Here is a 16,957-nt window from a genome sequence, read left to right as displayed (position 1 = left end):
GCAGCTTTCTGGTTTCAGATGAGTGGATTATAAACGGAGAACTAGGCTTCACCACTTAGCAATGTCTGTCCGTCTGTCCTACTGTATTCTCTCATTTTCATCATAGCAAATTCAAGAATTTTCTTGAAAATCTTAAAAAAAAAAAAAAAAAAAAAAAAAATAGTACATCAAATGTTTTTTTGTTGCTAATGACTGAGAACAGAGCTAGAACAAGCTAATGCGATTCTCTCGTTGTTCGTATGAGAGTCTGCCAATGCCTGCCTCTGGAAATTTATGCAGCTCCTTTTCCTCTCAGTCGACCTCTTTCGAAAATTACTTTTGTTTTTCATCTTAGGTCTATTTTCATTTTTTCTGTTTTGGGAAATATTCGTTTGAACCAACCTGTTTTTTGTGTGGGCTTGTGTTGATCCTCCATGGCAGACTCAAAGAATCGTTTTTTGTCGGATACCGATTTAGGCACTTTTGTGGGCGTGGGTGAGAGCACGGCTGGCACATTCTCTGCCGCAGGTGATAACTGGAAAAATGCAGTCTTTTGTTAGCAAGTCAACGGAATAAACAAAATAGAAACAAAAATTGAACTTTAAATAACAAAGCAAAAAATCAATAAAGGTTAAAAAAAAACAACAACAAAAAGTGTCTGCCAGTTGAGCTCAGTCGCGTTTCGTGTCTATATAATTTTTACGACTTTGGAAAAACTGCAGTTTCCGAAGTGATGGTCAAAGAAACCCAAACGACCATAAACCAAATTGATGGCTCCGCACAAGTTTATTAAAAAGCACGCGGAGCGATGAAGTAGCATTTGTTTGCCAGATACGTCAGCAGGCAGCAAAGAGGGAGAGAGAGCGCGGCAGGAGGACTTGCTATAGTAGCAGCAGCAGCCAGCGTTTCAATCATAAAGTGGCCAACCGTGTTGTTGTCCCGGGGCGGACTGGGTAAAGGATCAAAGCATTGTTTTTCGCCCCAAGCCTTATAATTTACGGGGTCGGGGACACAAATTACAGCTGGGGCAGTTAGCTGGGGGGCCGAAGAAGAGCAGAGTGCAGGCAGGGGCAGGACAGGGTCAGGCCATTTATCATCCAAAGTCGTGTACTGTCGGTTTTATGCTTTCATGCAATTTCTTCGTTTTAGGCAATCTGAGAAGCCCAATGCCAGTGGGGCAGAGAGCTGACGTGTGTTTGTGTGTGTACGTGTGTGAGTGTGGGCGACTGCTGTAACGACGACAAAGTCATTAAACGGCAGTGTAGAAAGAGCAAGAGCAAAAGCCAGCGTTTAACTGCACAAATTGCAACCTTATCCTATGGTTCGTATAGCACATACGCACGCACGCACACACACACACACACACACACACACACACACACACATACCAGCACAGTTACACACAGTAACGAATGCAACAACAGCCCCACAATAGCCAACACACAAGGCCAGGCTCATAAATAAAGGAGGCGACCATGCGACCAACTAACGACAAGTGCATGGAAAAACGATATCAGCCAACAAATCCACCCTCTGCTCAAGCCCATAAAGACAAGTCAAGTACACTACTTTATATATAGAAAAGCCATCAGCCAGCAGGCAGCCAGCCGGCTAGTATCAAGGATCCAGTTGAGCTGTATTTTTAGCAGAGAGAAATTAATTTCGTATCGAATTTTTCGATTTTCAATTAAAACTCAATACTTGTGCCAAGGGATGAAGTAAGAGGAAAATCATCAGCAGAAGCAGCAGCATCAGCAGCAGCCGGAGCAGCAGGAGCAGCAGCAGCATCAGCAGGAGCAGCAGCTCCCTTTTAGCTTGTGCCTTGATGCTCCTCCTTGCCAGCTTGAACGACTGGCGGGCTAATAGAAACTCATTGAGCCATGAAAGTGTTGAGAATATGGCTATTGGGAGCTCAGCCCCAGTGGCTGGTGCAGCCAGAGCGAGCAGTTGTGGGCAGCGCATTAAAAGCCAATAAGCTATAGAATAATTCAGACGCAGCCCTTGTTGCGTCAGCTCTCTTCCGCTTACATGCCTCAATGTTTGATATGCGTTAGTGTGTTATTGTGTTAGTGCTATCATCGATACCCAGATACCGCTTATCTCTCACAGCAATTAACAGTGTCGACTGATAAGATAAGATTGCAAGTTGGCACAGAGAGATGCCACCAAATGCGCCGCATCGCCCGAAACGACAAATCAGTGGAGCGCCAAGCGCCAACGAGTGCGGCACGCTTGCGACGTGGCCTGCCTGTGGACGCAGTTGGTTTTCGTTAGCCAATGTGGCAAGCAGTGGAAGGCAGCTAAGCTACTCATAGTGAATTATCTTCTCGATAAGCTTGGCTGTGATATCATATTAACTGACGACAGGGACAACACAAAATGAAAGATATTTTCCACATATCGAATTACAACAGAATCGTTTATTCAAGATACGTAGTTTAAAAAAATATTCAACTTGTTTCATCGTTTTGTTAGTCAAAATAAATTATCATTAAAGTCAACTTAAGAGCTCTATGGAAGAATTAACTATATAAATGGTAAAATTGTAAAAATTGCATTTGTGTTTGTATTTTTTCGTGATTTGTCTGGCTCTGCTGTGTGGATGTAGCTGTCTCTGGGTATTAGCTTCAATATTCTCATTGGTTTTCTACTCGCAAAGTTGTGAAAGGAGAAGAGAAATGAATCCACTTGCTGTCGTGCGGGGCGGGAGGTGCAAACTGTAGCGCTTTAAGCAACGAACTGTTTCAATCAACGTCAAATTAAACTGGACGCAAAGCGAGCAGCGAAAGAGAGATAAATAGATAGAATCGAGCAAGGTGGGGGCAAATATGTTGATTGTGGTCCTCAGGGACAGGTGAGGAGCGCACATTCAACTTCCACTGTTCATTGACCGTCTGTGGTGCAATTTGTGTGGGGTGCAGGGGACCTTCTGCCAAAGTCAACAAAAAGTCGCATCTAATTAGCAATACAGCTGCGTTGCATGTTGCCGATGATTTGTAGTATGTGTCAGATTGCAGTGGCCGCAGTGGCTCCTCCCGATTGCTTGACGGGCGCCGGCAATCATTCAAATATAAATATTGAAGCTATTGCTATTGCAGCGTCTGCACTCAGCTGCTCAATTTGCTGTTGCCCTTTTAATGGATGGCTAGAAAGGTGTTGGGTTTTAATTAAAACGCAAGAGCGACTACTGTGGGGGTGGGCGGCAGGTGATGGGGATTTGAGTTACACAATTTAGGTAGTTAGCTTGGCAGCACTTAAGCAGCGTCGCCAGCTTGACCCAGAAAGCAACAGGCAACAGGCACACGGTAGATGCCAGACGACAGGCGGCAGAGGTAGCTAACTCAAGTGGACATCGCGCCAGGAGGCGGCTACACGGTCGTCTCCTTGCCAGTCGGTGTTGAGGGCGTTTTGGGCGTGGCCGGCGGCGTTGTTAACAGCTGTGGCTGTGACAGTGAGCGTATCTTGAAATTACCCATGCCGCGCAGACCGTGCGGCTTCTGAGCCACCGGAGGAGGCGGTGCTGTGCGTAATTTACTCGGTTTTTGCGGACGTTTCGGGGGCAAGGGCGGCGGCGTGGGCGACTTGGAAGCCCGACAATTTAAGGAGGTATCGCTGCTGCGACGCGAGTCAAAGAACGCAGTATTGCTGTAAATGGCCTCCTCTTCGATTGTCGAATAGATTTCCTCGGCTGTCTCATAGTAGCTACTGTAGGGTGCACCGACCGCAGCGGTGGTTTTCGTCCGCAGCGACGAATTGGACGAGTTAATGGAGAAGGAGCTGTTCGTGCCCAGCGACGAATTCGATATATCAACGCGAGCTGTGGTCATGTTCTGGTAATTGCTATTGGAGTCGGGGCCGACCAGAAATTCCGAGAACGTTGGAAATTTCATTGTGGCATAGGAGGGTGATTTGACCGACGGCTCGGCGGCCGTGGTCGATGATGAGACAGCAACACGTGTTTCACTCACCGGTAACGCAGCTGGCGACGAGGCTGAGCTGGCCGCATGCAGATAAAGCGGCCCAGCTGAGCTGGCTAAAAGCACAGCTGATTGCGAGGAACTGGCGGCACCTGACACCTGACGCTGATCGCCGGGCAGCAGCAGCAGGTTAAAAACGGTCTGAGACTGTGGTTGCTGCTGCTGCTGCGGCTGTGGCTGCGAGGCCGCACCGCCCAGTCTAAGCTTATTGGGCTGCTGCGGCTGCGGCAGGCTGGCATATTGCACAGGCAGTATTTGGGCCGTGGGAAAGATTTCTGTGGGCGACGCGGGCCCCAAAAGCAGCGGCTGCGGCGCGGCATCCAGATAGTTGTTGTTAGCATTGGCAATGGGAAAATAAGATGTTGCGTTAGTAGCGACAGCGATTAGTGGCGGCTCATGCAAATGATGTGAGTGCTGGGCGGACATTGTGGGCGGGTCGGCGTTGGTTGGTGTTGGTGGCGATGGCATTGATGTCGGTATTGGTGGTGGTGGTGGTGGAGGTAGTGGCAGGCTGTCAATGTCAGTATCGGAGCTATCTAGGAATGCATTGTTTACCGCATAGTTGTTGTTGCCGCCGTTGTCACCACCGCTGATGCCAGCTATGGGTATGGGCGGAGCCGGCTCGTAGGGAGCACGCAGCTGATTTCTCATCTCGTTTTCGCGCAACAGAAAGTCGCGATGCTGCTCTGGCGTAACCAATATGTTGTCCGGCGAGTTCTCGTGCACGAAATCATGCGGGCGCAGCTGTGCCGGCGGCAGAGCCTCCATATAAGCAGATTCCTCCACCAGGGGCGACGGTAGCCTGGGCAACGGCGATTTGGGCATTGTGGCAAAGTTCACCGGCGGCGGCGGGGGGCTTTCACGAGGCCGGGGCGTCTTGCTGGCCAGACGCACGGGCAGCTTGGGCACCTGATGTATGGTATTGGTGCTGGCATCGTGCTCGAACACTGCGAAGTCACCCTGACCCACATCGGTGGCCTGGAACGTCTCCAGGGCCACGTTGCGCACCAAATCGGCCTTCTTGAGCTGCGGCTTGGGCAGCGTGGGTGGCGGTACTTTGGGTCGTGTGCCCGTCAAGTTCTCTGTCGACTTGGATATGACCGTGCTAGGAGTGCTACGTCCACTCGATGGCGACTGCTCGAGCAGATCCTCGTTGGAGCGCGCGCCACCAAAGAAGAACTGATTGCGCGGCGAACGGGGCGACATACTGATTGCCTTGGCAATTTGCGTATATTCATCGTCTTCACTGGGGTGCACCTGGCGGAAGGGATTCTCGCGATCCAGCTCACCTTGAGGAGGATCGGGTGATGTGGCACGCGAGACATGCTGCAGCTTCGGAGACTCAACTTCGCGTATTCGCGCAACGGTCGGCACAATGGGCGGCAAAGGATCTGGACGGCGCTCTAGAGTGGAACTGGCCGAGGAACTGGGACTAGTGGCACGGAGGATGCCCTTGCGAGGCATGCGACTGCTGATCTTCGAGCGGGTATCCTGCTCCGAGTCATAGGCACGCGTGAATCGATCGGGTGTGCGAGACCGCGAGCGCTCATAGTCGGACTTGGAGCGCTCGTCGCCACTTAGATCAAAGCTCACAGACTTCCGATGGCCACCGGCATACTCGGGCGTGCTGCGTCCCGAACGGGACGGCTTATATGGTCGACAATCGCTCTCCGAGTCGCTTGTGTAGCGGCCGCGCGGACGCTCAAAGCAATCGGAGTCGGTGTCCGCATATGAAGGAGGCGACTGCAAGTCGATGGGCGGCGAGGACTCTTCTTCCTCGGGAATGGCATCTACGTCATCGTCCTCATCGTCGTCGTCGATGATGTACACCGGCTCGGCTTTTTTGGGTGTTGTGGGCGCTGGAGTGGGCTCTTGGGGTTGGCTCTCCTCCTGGGACTCCAGCATTTTCTGATATGAGTAACGCGCTCCGGGTGCCAGTCGTTCCGGTGTCTGTGTGCCGCGCTGCTATTGGATTTTGGATTTTTTTGGTTTTTTATTTAGTTTTGAGTTTTGTTTGTTCATTTTGCTGGATGGTTGCAGCTGAAACTGCTTCCTTCACACACAAGCATGGAACACAAATTGCAATGTGCGAAGTTAATTGAGTGCGTTTGGGTGTATGTTTCGTGGCTGTTGGTGTGTGACTGTTGTGGGTGTTGATGGTGGTTGTGCGCATGATGATGCATATTTGGTGCTGCGACGAGAACGATGTTTTCCCAACGCTTACGTACACGTGTACTGGTACTGGTACTGGTACAGGTACAGGCACAGGTACTGGCCCCGCCAGCATTTTGTTAGCCAATTAGCAATGTCGCTGTCTGATGATGAGGTGCATTTGCGTAGCTCTGGCCAATTTGCTTGATGGATGGAATGAGCTGCACATTGCTTGATGCAGCGTACTGAAAAAACCGAGTGTACAGCGAGGCGAAACAGAGACAAGGACAGTTAACAGGAATGAAAGAAAACAATGAGAGAACTCACAATGAAAACAAAAATGGACAAAATATGATAGCTGCATCTAGCAATCAGTCTAAGCGCTTTCAGTCCACCTTCAATGGAACTGCATTTCATTTGTAAGCCAATATACTACATACATACTAATTGCTTTCCCACTCTCTATGATAGATAGTCCCGTAATAATTTGCTGGCACGATTATAACATTAAGATTTCATTTATTGACATCAAAAATGCACACTCCATTATTCTATTAATTTAGCCATATGTGTCATTTAGACCAACAATAACTAACAAAAGAATGGAAATAAATATACAACCAAAAGATCAAATCAATAGTGAAATGCCTAAAAACATCAAATATCTTAGTTAATTAACTATTAACAAATTGGTTTCCAATAACTGTAACATAATACATACGTAAGATCCTAGACGTACGTGCAAATTGATTAACACTCAAATAGTATAATGTATATTTGGCTTTAGTTTTTCATTTTTTGTTTTCCATCAAAGTTGTGGGTCGTATGATATTTATCAATTAGTACTATTTAGTTGAGTATTTGGACCGTTTTTTGTGCCTGTCGCACAGTGATACATATATGCGTATGCACACATATATATCAATAATATACAATAATAGACAGTATGTCATATACAAATACATACGACTCCTTAAACAGTGAATTTCAATACATTAACAGTATGTGAATAGTGGACGCCGCAAAATGGCGGCACAGGAATTATTAATAATTAGTTTATTTGCATTTTAAATAGGCCTTTTCATTATTCAATTAACAGGAGGGAATTTATGGAGTTTCCTCTTTTATGTAGTATACCTCTGCAGAGCATTTATTTTATTTTATTTCATTGGAAATGCTAATGTAAATGCTGCCGTAATAATACTTATTTACACTTTTGATTTTCTGAAGAATTTATTGTTTATAAGATTTGTAGAGAATTATAGATTAACTGCAATTTATTTGCAATTTAAAGTTCGCAATTATTTCATATTGATCTCTGCAAAAATATTTAATTTTCGGCGAGCCGAAATTTTTAAATTTCCTAAGGTTTACAATTCACAGTGAGTCCTTTAGACATTCATATAGTTAGAGAGCTAGTCGGTGAGGGACTTTTGAAACCATTTGCTTTGATGAGTGCATTCAGTATTCCTAGGATTCAACATCGAGCGAACTTTCTGTCTCACGTATGGATATAGTTTTGCTGTGGCGCGTTTTGCAGGCCCGTAACTAGTAACTCTTTGCCCATTGAACACGACAAGGCTTAGAATTTAAATGGCATTTAAGTAAGAGCGAATTAGCCATGCTGTTGCCTGTATTCTCATTTGATGGCTTTCTACTTTATAAGTTCCTGTATTTTAAACTAAATACTCAGTCTTACGGTGGGAAACATCCGATTGTTAAGAAATGCGCTGCAATGATATCTACGCAAATCGCCAAGAAAAATGACAATTGCGGAACGAACCGAAAATGCGAAACGCAAGAAAAAACGCGAGGAAAACGTAAAATATAATAAAAAGAAATGGATAAAAAAAAACGGAAAAACAATATGTTGAAAAGCAGCGAACGGCGCGCATGTCATTGAGAGCAATAAAATGGAAGAACGAGAAGAAGATAAGAGAAACATTTTAATGGAAATTCCTTTCAGCAGATTTTGAATTACTTATATATAGAAATAGATATATCTATATATAAGTATATATGTATATGTATATATAGATAGCTATAAGTATTTGTATACACATTTATTATACGTGCCATCTATGCATAATATTATTTCTGTTCTCTTTGCCTACTACTGCCAATGCAAATTCAAATATTACTGGATTTAAGGTACAATGGCATCCAGCAATAATAACAACAATAACAAAGAATACTAAGAACAATAACAACAACAACAACATCGTCAACAGGAAGAACAGTCATACAAAATAACAATGCCGCCCATGCCCAAGTAGCAGCCATCCAAAAGGTAACAATAAAGGCGCAAACAGAAATTGATATAAAATGTAAGTAGCATAAATAAAAGACAACAACAACAACAATCGCAATAGCAACAACAATAACAGTGAAGCAGGCAAAACGAACGTAAGCTGGTCTGCTACCAGGTTCTTACGAATATCCTAATAAATAATAAATCGTGTGCTGCCATTTCAATAAATGTGGGCCATGCGGTCCCAGCCCCAATTCCCTGGCCTGGCCCCAAACGGGAGAGAGAGACAGAGATATACCATATGCTACTATATAGGGGCTTGTGGCACAGCGCCCCGTTCGCATGCATTTGATCGCTATGCACTCCTACTCCCCAAGGTATCGATAAGTATGATTAAATAGTACAATATCGTATTAAATGAAAAATATAGCAAACAATATAAATGACATACAACACGATTTATAATGAATACACATGAGAGAATCTTATGGTTGACTTCGCCAAGAGTCTTATTTTAGTTTGATTATATTCTCTTAAGAATCAGAATTTGATAACGTTTTCTTTTCCAAACTAACTCTAAGCAAAGATTTTTTTTTCTAGTGTTTGGAAGAGAGAATATCTTTAAATTCTCATAATAAAAATCAAAGTTAATGAACAATGAGAAATATGATTCAGATTTGTATATATATATATATATTTTAAAGTTTATCCAAATGTTAGATCTGCTGATTACACTATGTAACAAAATTCTATACAGCTAAAATCATTTTTTTTTTTATTATTATTATTTTTTTTTTTTACTAACAATATAACCACCTAAACTCTTAAATGGCCTTCGAGATTTTATCCCGTTAGACATTTTTAATAAAATTTCCATACACAAATCTGAATTATAAAATTTGACACATTTTTTCCACATTCTCTACGAGCTGAATATCTAATGCAAATACGAAACGGAAAAACAAATCACAATGAGGCTCAGAGAGTGTGTTATCAATGCGATGCGTTATGAATTTTGATTAGCTGGAGTGTTATTTCGAATGAAATGAGTTAAGTTGAGGTACGAGTTGCATAAATTGTAAACATATTATTAAATGTAAAACACGGAACAGGCACAGTTAATAACAGACTCATCCACACCGACATGTATGTATATCTTAAAGGTCAGACGTTAGCAAAGTTATGGAAGAGAACAAACAAGCAAAGAAACAAAATATCTATATGTACATGTAAATAAGTAAGGGTGAATAATTTTTGGGTATTTTGTTGGTGTTTATGCTCGAGTTGGCTGAATGCGCAGCAGTCACTAGCGCTGGTGTGTGTTAAGTGTTGCACAGTTAAATCAAAAGGACAGACGCATGTTGAAAAGATTTTAAACAATTGTAACGCACTCACACACACACACATAAGTATATATGGACGTATAAGAAAGTACACACACATTTAGATAGACAGACAAGTCAAAGTAAGTTAGCGAAAGACGTGCAGTTAAATACATACCTGTTGTTGTTGCTGGTTTGGCTGCTGGCTTGAATTTGTTTGTGTCTGAGTCTGGGGCTGGGGCTGACTCTGACTCTGACTCTGTGCAGCAGCAATGGGTGCAGTGGCCGCAGCAGCGGTCGCCGACTCCGCCGGCAGCAACGTCAGAGGTGCGGGCGTTGTGGGTGTGGTTGGATTTGTATCGAGCGTGTGCTTCGATATAACAACAGTCGTCGTCTTTTGTATTTTATCCTGCTCATGATGCTCTGATGGTGATTTCGGCGGTACAGTGGTGAAGGCGTCCGCAGCGCGCACAATTTCCAGCACCTAATTTAGTTTAAACACGACAAGTTGAAAGTACGTCGCCCAACAGGCCTCTGACCAGCCAGCTAAAGGTCAGGGACATTCACTTACCTTCTCCTGGGTGCTCTTCTCCTGGCCAAGTGTTGCCACCTGCGTCTGCGGCTGCGGCTGCTGGGCTTGCTCTGCGTGAATGAGCGCCACAGTCTGCGCGGCAACTGTGTCAGGCTGCCCCACATCTGCGCTCATCATCGAGCCAGCGGGTGGCGTTGGCGTTGTACGTATGGGCGATGGCGACCCATGCACCAGGGCAGCGGCTGCTGCTAAGCCTGTTTGGCTGGTGGGCTCTGGCATGGCAGCAATGTCTGGTTGCTGTGACGCGAATACATCGAAGTCCTGTAACAGGGCAGGATTTAAAGGATGCTGCCACTGGAAAGGCTAATTTCGGGCTCACCTGTCGCAGACGCTCCTCATCGTCGTGATCCAAGCTGGATATGCTCTGACTTTGACTAAGCTCCGAGCCCGTCTCTGAAGCCCGAGAGCCTGCAAAAGAGAAATTTGTATGAATTCTACTATCGATGGACGCTTCGGTTGGCGTTTTACTTACCTTGACGACTGCCACCGCTGCAGGATGTAGACGAGTTAAAGCCGGTGCTCATGCCGCCTGCCTGACCAATGGAATGCATTAAACTCGACTTGTCGTAGCCCTTACAGACGACCAATTTAATTTCATTGCCAGCGTTGCGCAAAACGTTGACTGCATCTTGATGCGAGGCGCCCAGCAGCGAATGACCATTGACCTCCAGCAAACGCATGCCCACCTGGGAGAGGGTAAGAATAAGTTAAGAATAAAGTTTTATTCAGTTCCCATCAATTGAATTTAATGAGCTCTCGCTTCTGTACCCAACTGTCAAAGAGAGCCCAGTCATTACCTTAAGCCTTCCATCGCGTCGTGCTGCTCCCACCGAGTTAATTTTAGACACGAAGACGCCCTCGTCGGACGGATCCAGTGGATTACCGCGCTGTCCATTCAAGCCGCCCTTAATGTGCATGCCCAAGCGCTCACCCTCGGCCTTGGCAAGCAAAATTTCCTGCGATTTTCAACAACGGCAAAATAAACAATGGCATAAAAATTAGCATTGGCTTTGTTTGGGTGCTCAACATTTACAAATAGGAGCAGAGACTAAGGCAAAACAATTCAGTTGATAATGGCGCTTAGCAAAGCAGTGCAAACTTTTCCAGCGGCGGAGCAGAGCATTAAAAGGATGAAATATCCTGCCACTCGAAGTTTACAAATTTTTCACATCAGCGAACAGCAAACTTATATTCTCTACTTTTTCTCAAATTATGCAAATCGGTGTCTCATTAATTTTCCTATCCCATTTTGCTAAACTTAATAAGAATTAATTTACATATTATCTAATGGCGACTTCAAACATACTTTCATCTGTACAAACTTAAGTCTATCAATGCTATCATCGTATATTGGAATTAAAATCTATCATTTCTAACAATTAAGTACAATTTTAGCAAATAATAATCTAATCGCATTTATACAAATATTTATATCTTATGATAGATGTAGTTTTCTTTTTAGAATGTTGCATCATAACTACAAATATCTAATCAAATCGACTAGGAAATCAATTAAATAAAACTTTTTTTAAATATATATATTAGCGTATCTAGTCTAATTACCTTCATATGTCATCAAACTAAAAGCGTTATATACAAAACTATCATATGATCTAACTACAAATAATGAAAAATGAAAAGTTGAGGTGTGCTCGGCTTTATCTACATTAATTTTCAGGTGTGTGCATATTTCAAAATAATCGTTAGCATTTCCAATAGTTGGCTGCGGGTTGAGCATTGAAATATCTTACCTCTGTGTTTATATAAACTACTTCTATGTGCTTTGCATCGTAAATGTTTTTTTATAAGCAATCATAGAGCATAGATAAAAGAGAAGTATAAATAGGTTTTCGGTATTGACTTGAAGCTTACAAATTTGGATTTTTACAATCAGTAATAATCAGTACTAGTTATATATATTTACAGCATAAACTAATAAATAGCGTGGAAGCAAACTGAATACGAAAATGATCTATAGTAATATGCCTATAGGGTTTTCGTCTTAGGCTTACCTGGAAACCTGCTGGCAACGGATCATGTTGTATGGTGAGTTTGATCTCATCTCCAGGCTTCAGCAGCTCCATAACAGCATCTTGGTGTGTGGCCTTCGAGACGTCTGCCTCGTTCACCTTCAATATGCGATCGCCCATGCGCAGTTTGCCGCATTTCGAGGCAATGCCACCGGGCACAATCTAGGAGTGGAATGAATAGATATTTATAGCGAGCATCTCAATAGTTTATCCTGTCTGACTAAGTGATTGACAATCAAGGTTGATGGTTTCAGAAGTCTTAACAGTGAATCAATAATTTACAGCTAGTTTTCTGTCTTCTAATTTCGAGATTTTAAGGCATTTTCGTATTTTTTATACGAGCCCCCATAGCAGGTGGCACACATAGTTCAAAGAGCAAAAGTTACATTTTTAACAAAGTCCCTACATTATAAATTATTGAATAGCTTTCACATATAATTAGTGACATTCGGTTGGAACGAGGGGTGAACTGTGACGTTCCAAATTGGAGGCAAAACTTCGTCCGGCCAGAGCCAAAGCTGGGTACCATTCGCTAGTGAGTGTTTTTATGTGTGTGCTTTGAGTTCAGCAGAGCCCGCGGTTCATTTAATTGCTTGTAAAGATGCCGGCAAGCGCTGTGAACTAATTGTGCAGTTCATTTGCAACCGCAAGTTGTGGCACGTCAATTGCTCTAATTTGAAAAGTTTGTCCCCAGTTTATAGAAACGCCAACCCCACCGCGCTGCAATTCGCTTTTCGGTTTTCGCTTTCCGCTTTTCGTTTGACTTACATGTGAAATAAAAATGCCCGGTTCGCGTGTACCAAATGGCACACAGGAGTGATCCGTGCCGCCGATGATGCTGAAGCCGAGTGAGCCTTGATTTTTGGGCAGCACCACTTCCTACAGAGACAACGAGATGCGATATAAGTGTTTGTTGCGGCTGGTAAAGGTGTGCATAAGACTAAACAGATATAATACATAGCTACTAAATATTTAGGTGTTCTTTCTATCTGAAACTTGTAGAGCACGTGGCGAAGGGTGCTTATGTGGATGGCCTCATTTATGAGTGTGATTGTGTGCAAAATTGTTGGTAATATTTACATGAACGAATTTCAAATCTCATCTTAATATAAAGGACAGAGCTTAGAAATAGAAATAGAAAGTGACAGACACAGGCAAAGAGACAGAGACAAAGACACCAGGTTAACACCAAATCAAAACAAAAAGCCATGCAATTAACGCAATTCAACCAAAACAAACCAAACCAAACACAAACCATAGATATTAAACATAATTCAAAATAAGATGTTATGCACTTATAACAGCTTCAATGCATATCAAATGAGATTCAATAAGTTAAAATAATTATTTGGCATGTCGGCAAAGCCCCTGGTTTGCGGTTAAGTTTTAATCTAAATCCGTAGACGGAACATGTGTATGTATGTGTTTGCATATGCCAAACACAAGCTGCAACTTGTTTAAAAGTACTTTGAGCTGCCTGCGGTGTAGCACACACGATTTAAAATTCAAAACACGACACGACAAGCACATGCACACACCCACACACACACACACATACATGCAGATTCTCGCACACACTCTTTTACTGTGAGTCTTTTATTAAACTGTCAAAGTATAATTTCAGTTTTACATTCATTAGCCGAGCGCAGACGACATGCATCAACACAAACAACTTTTCTTCTGCAGAAATAAACTGTATCTCAGATTGCTTAACTTGGCCATAACTTTTGGCAATTCACTAAAGCAAATTGGACTCTTTATTTGGGAATGAAGTGCCGCAATCGACGCCGTTGGCCAAATGACGTACAGACGACACTGCCAAACTGGCGAGGGCAAGTGCCAAGAAGTGAAATGAAAAACAATTAAATATTTTATTTTCACTTTGAGTGCAAGTTGGCTTTCATGCCAGCCATTTGACAGGCGGATGAAAGATAAACCCTACAAGTTTTGTTCAAGGGCTGACAATGACACCGCCGCCTATTGCACTCTGGGCGTATCCTTGCATGTCTGTCCTGTCATTCAGCTCTGCTGCACTAAACGCACTTTTCGTGTATCTCCTTGTTCCGGCAATGCAATATTTAAAGCACTCTGTCTGCATAGCTTGCTCAGCTTAGTTATTCATGTAACAAGCGGTTGAGCAGCATCTCACACAATTGCAGCAATTTGTATTTGTTCAACTGGGCTTTAAACGATTGCCCTCAAGGGGCTTTTGTTCTACGGTTTAAGTGGATGTAAACCATATGTAAGTGCTATAATAGAACTCTTTACGTGAATTCCAAACAAGGATACTTGACAATTTAGTTTGAATCAATTTCAACTCGTGCGATGTTGCACAGTGTACACTGAATCAGCTAGAGCTATTGTTATCTCTGATATTTGTAAAACTTACTTTTTTCGACATATTTTCTATTTGTTGTTTTTATTTTGATTGTATATAGTTATCTAATCTCTGACCTGCTGAAGTACTAAGCAAATTTATTAATTATTGATTTTCATGTCAGCTTTCATCTGATATCTCTATCAAGATCTTGAGCACATTATGGAATTTAACATTATTGTTAAAATGATGTGAGAGCTAAATGCTTTAATTCTTTTGCTACTAATGCTTCCAGACTCAAACTCGATTCTCATCATAGTTACAGTTGTATTTGTGAATAGAGAGAGGTCTGACTTCGAACGAAAAGTAACGCATATTATTATAGACAATCGTATGAATGCGAATTATATTTAGCAATTGATTATAAATTACCAAAATTATAATAATTTATTTTTTATACTCGCACTTAGAATGCGATAAAAATTTCAATTAATTTAAATAATAGATTCTTAAATACATAAAAAACAAGTAAGAAAGCTCTAGTCGAGACTGCTCGACTACGAGATCCCCTGAACCCTTGGAGCAATAGATATTTCAATAACTTTTCGCGTCTTTCAGCTTACACAAGAAACACGCACACACACACACACACACAGGCACGTACGCACACACAGGCATACATACACACACACGCATACAGACACACATACACACACACACGCATACATACACAAACGCATACACACACACATACACATACACACGCACATACACAAACACATACACACACATACACAAACACATACACACACAAGCACCCACGCATAAACTCGCATGGGCTGCAGTGTGCGCTTACTATGAGAACTTAATTGTTTAATAACTTTTTTTATGGACGTACGATCTTCATGAAACTTTCAGATTATGATTATAACATGGATAAGCATGTAATTGCCAAAGCACAAGTCTCTAGTATTTGAAATACGCTTTTTACAAAAGTGAGGGTGAGGGGGTGAATTTAAGGGTGGGGGGTAAATTTTAACAAAAACCGAAATTGTATAAATTGCATGTAAGCATACATTAAAAATTTGGAGACTCTAGCAATAAAGGTGTAGAAGATATAATTTTATAACTGGTTTTCGATAAGGTTTTTTATCGATAAAAAAAGATCGGGATGAGTTATCGAATTTTAATGATAAACTTGATATGCGCGCTGTAATTACGGACATTTTAAAAAAAATTTGAAGTCTCTAGCTCTTATATCTTCTGAAATCGACGCGTTCATACATACGGACAGACGGACAGACGGACAGACGGACAGACAGACGGACAGGGCCAAATCAACTCAGCTCGTCACCCTGATCAAGAATATATATACTTTGTGGGGTCTGCCACGCCTCCTTCTCCCTGTTACATACATTTCAACAAAACCATTATACCCTGATTTCCCATTGAAAATGGGTTCAGGGTATAAAAAGTTAACGGTCTTAGCTAGTTTGTTAGTAAATGTCAAATCATTAGGCTTTTAATTAAATGCACCCAAATCTAATTGAATAATTATAAATCATAAATTGCATGCACCATTGACCAATCGAAAATCCTAGGCGATTATATCGATAGCAATATTAATGGGTTGTTATGGAAGACCATTGACCAACAGCAACGAAACTACAAAAAAAAATTACACTTTTATTTAAATTAGTTCGATGTGCGTGTTTTGCATAATGCTTTGCATTTCAATTACAGCTATTCAATCATGTGCACTGGAAAACGCATAGTTCAAACGCTTCAACATGGGAATTTGATGGATTCTTGGATCTATGATGGAGCGTTCACCGTGCATCTCAAGCAAAGAGGAGTTTTCCTTCGATCAAATCATTTCGTTTGCAAAAACGCACAAATCATTTTATTTACAATGTATATTCATATAGGTTTAATATAGGTGCTTAACGGCTATACAAATAAGATGAGGGCCAAACAAAAAAAAAAAAAGGAGAATAGAGCCAATTACATTCGTATACAATAAAATTAAATGGTGTTTTGGTGGCTGTATGTGTATGTGGGTGGGTGGGTGTGTATGTGTGTGTGTGTATGTGTTTATGGTGTGCAAAAGTATGTGAAAAGAAGCTCTCATCCTGGTTGTTGATTGCGTGTGCAATGAGCAGCTTAATGATGCCCCATGGGGCGCCTCCACACATGGCGCTACACGAACATTTCTCAAAATTTCCGCTGCGTTCGGGAGAGTTTCGAGCCATTCAATACACAGAGTTTATCGTGTACAAATATATATATATATATATATATATATATATATAAAGATATATATATATATATGTACATT

General features: G+C 42.3%; 1 protein-coding gene and 1 long non-coding RNA gene across 19 annotated transcripts in view; one reads left to right on the top strand and one right to left on the bottom strand.

The window, feature by feature from the left end:
• Positions 1-16,957, bottom strand: part of scrib (scribble planar cell polarity protein) — a 73,205-nt gene that overhangs the window by 15,295 nt on the left and 40,953 nt on the right. For 8 of the 18 annotated variants that reach the window (XR_016268592.1, XM_089462300.1, XM_089462298.1 and 5 more), the window contains 10 exons: positions 13,071-13,181; positions 12,285-12,464; positions 12,024-12,053; positions 11,070-11,228; positions 10,745-10,958; positions 10,592-10,680; positions 10,252-10,533; positions 9,859-10,164; positions 3,948-5,918; positions 382-514 (listed from right to left, as the gene is read on the bottom strand). Coding sequence is in view for 17 of the 18 variants with exons in the window: in XM_089462300.1 (XP_089318426.1) it covers positions 382-514; positions 3,948-5,918; positions 9,859-10,164; positions 10,252-10,533; positions 10,592-10,680; positions 10,745-10,958; positions 11,070-11,228; positions 12,024-12,053; positions 12,285-12,464; positions 13,071-13,181 (3,475 nt within the window). In the remaining variant the exon portion in view is untranslated. Of the gene's footprint in view, positions 1-381; positions 515-3,947; positions 5,922-9,858; positions 10,165-10,251; positions 10,534-10,591; positions 10,681-10,744; positions 10,959-11,069; positions 11,229-12,023; positions 12,054-12,284; positions 12,465-13,070; positions 13,182-16,957 lie in introns of all 18 variants that reach the window. The other 10 variants (XM_089462302.1, XM_089462305.1, XM_089462307.1 and 7 more) reach the window with 6 other exon arrangements.
• On the top strand, positions 13,091-16,717 carry LOC149270624 (uncharacterized). The gene is made up of 3 exons (XR_016268594.1): positions 13,091-13,230; positions 13,305-13,371; positions 16,363-16,717. It is a non-coding gene; the product is annotated as an uncharacterized LOC149270624 (long non-coding RNA).

Source organism: Drosophila arizonae, chromosome 2, assembly GCF_054131065.1.
Source record: "Drosophila arizonae isolate 15081-1271.41 chromosome 2, UAZ_ARI_1.0, whole genome shotgun sequence".
In the NCBI taxonomy this organism is placed as follows: Eukaryota; Metazoa; Arthropoda; class Insecta; order Diptera; family Drosophilidae; genus Drosophila; species Drosophila arizonae.
This window is presented reverse-complemented; position numbering and strand designations above follow the sequence as displayed.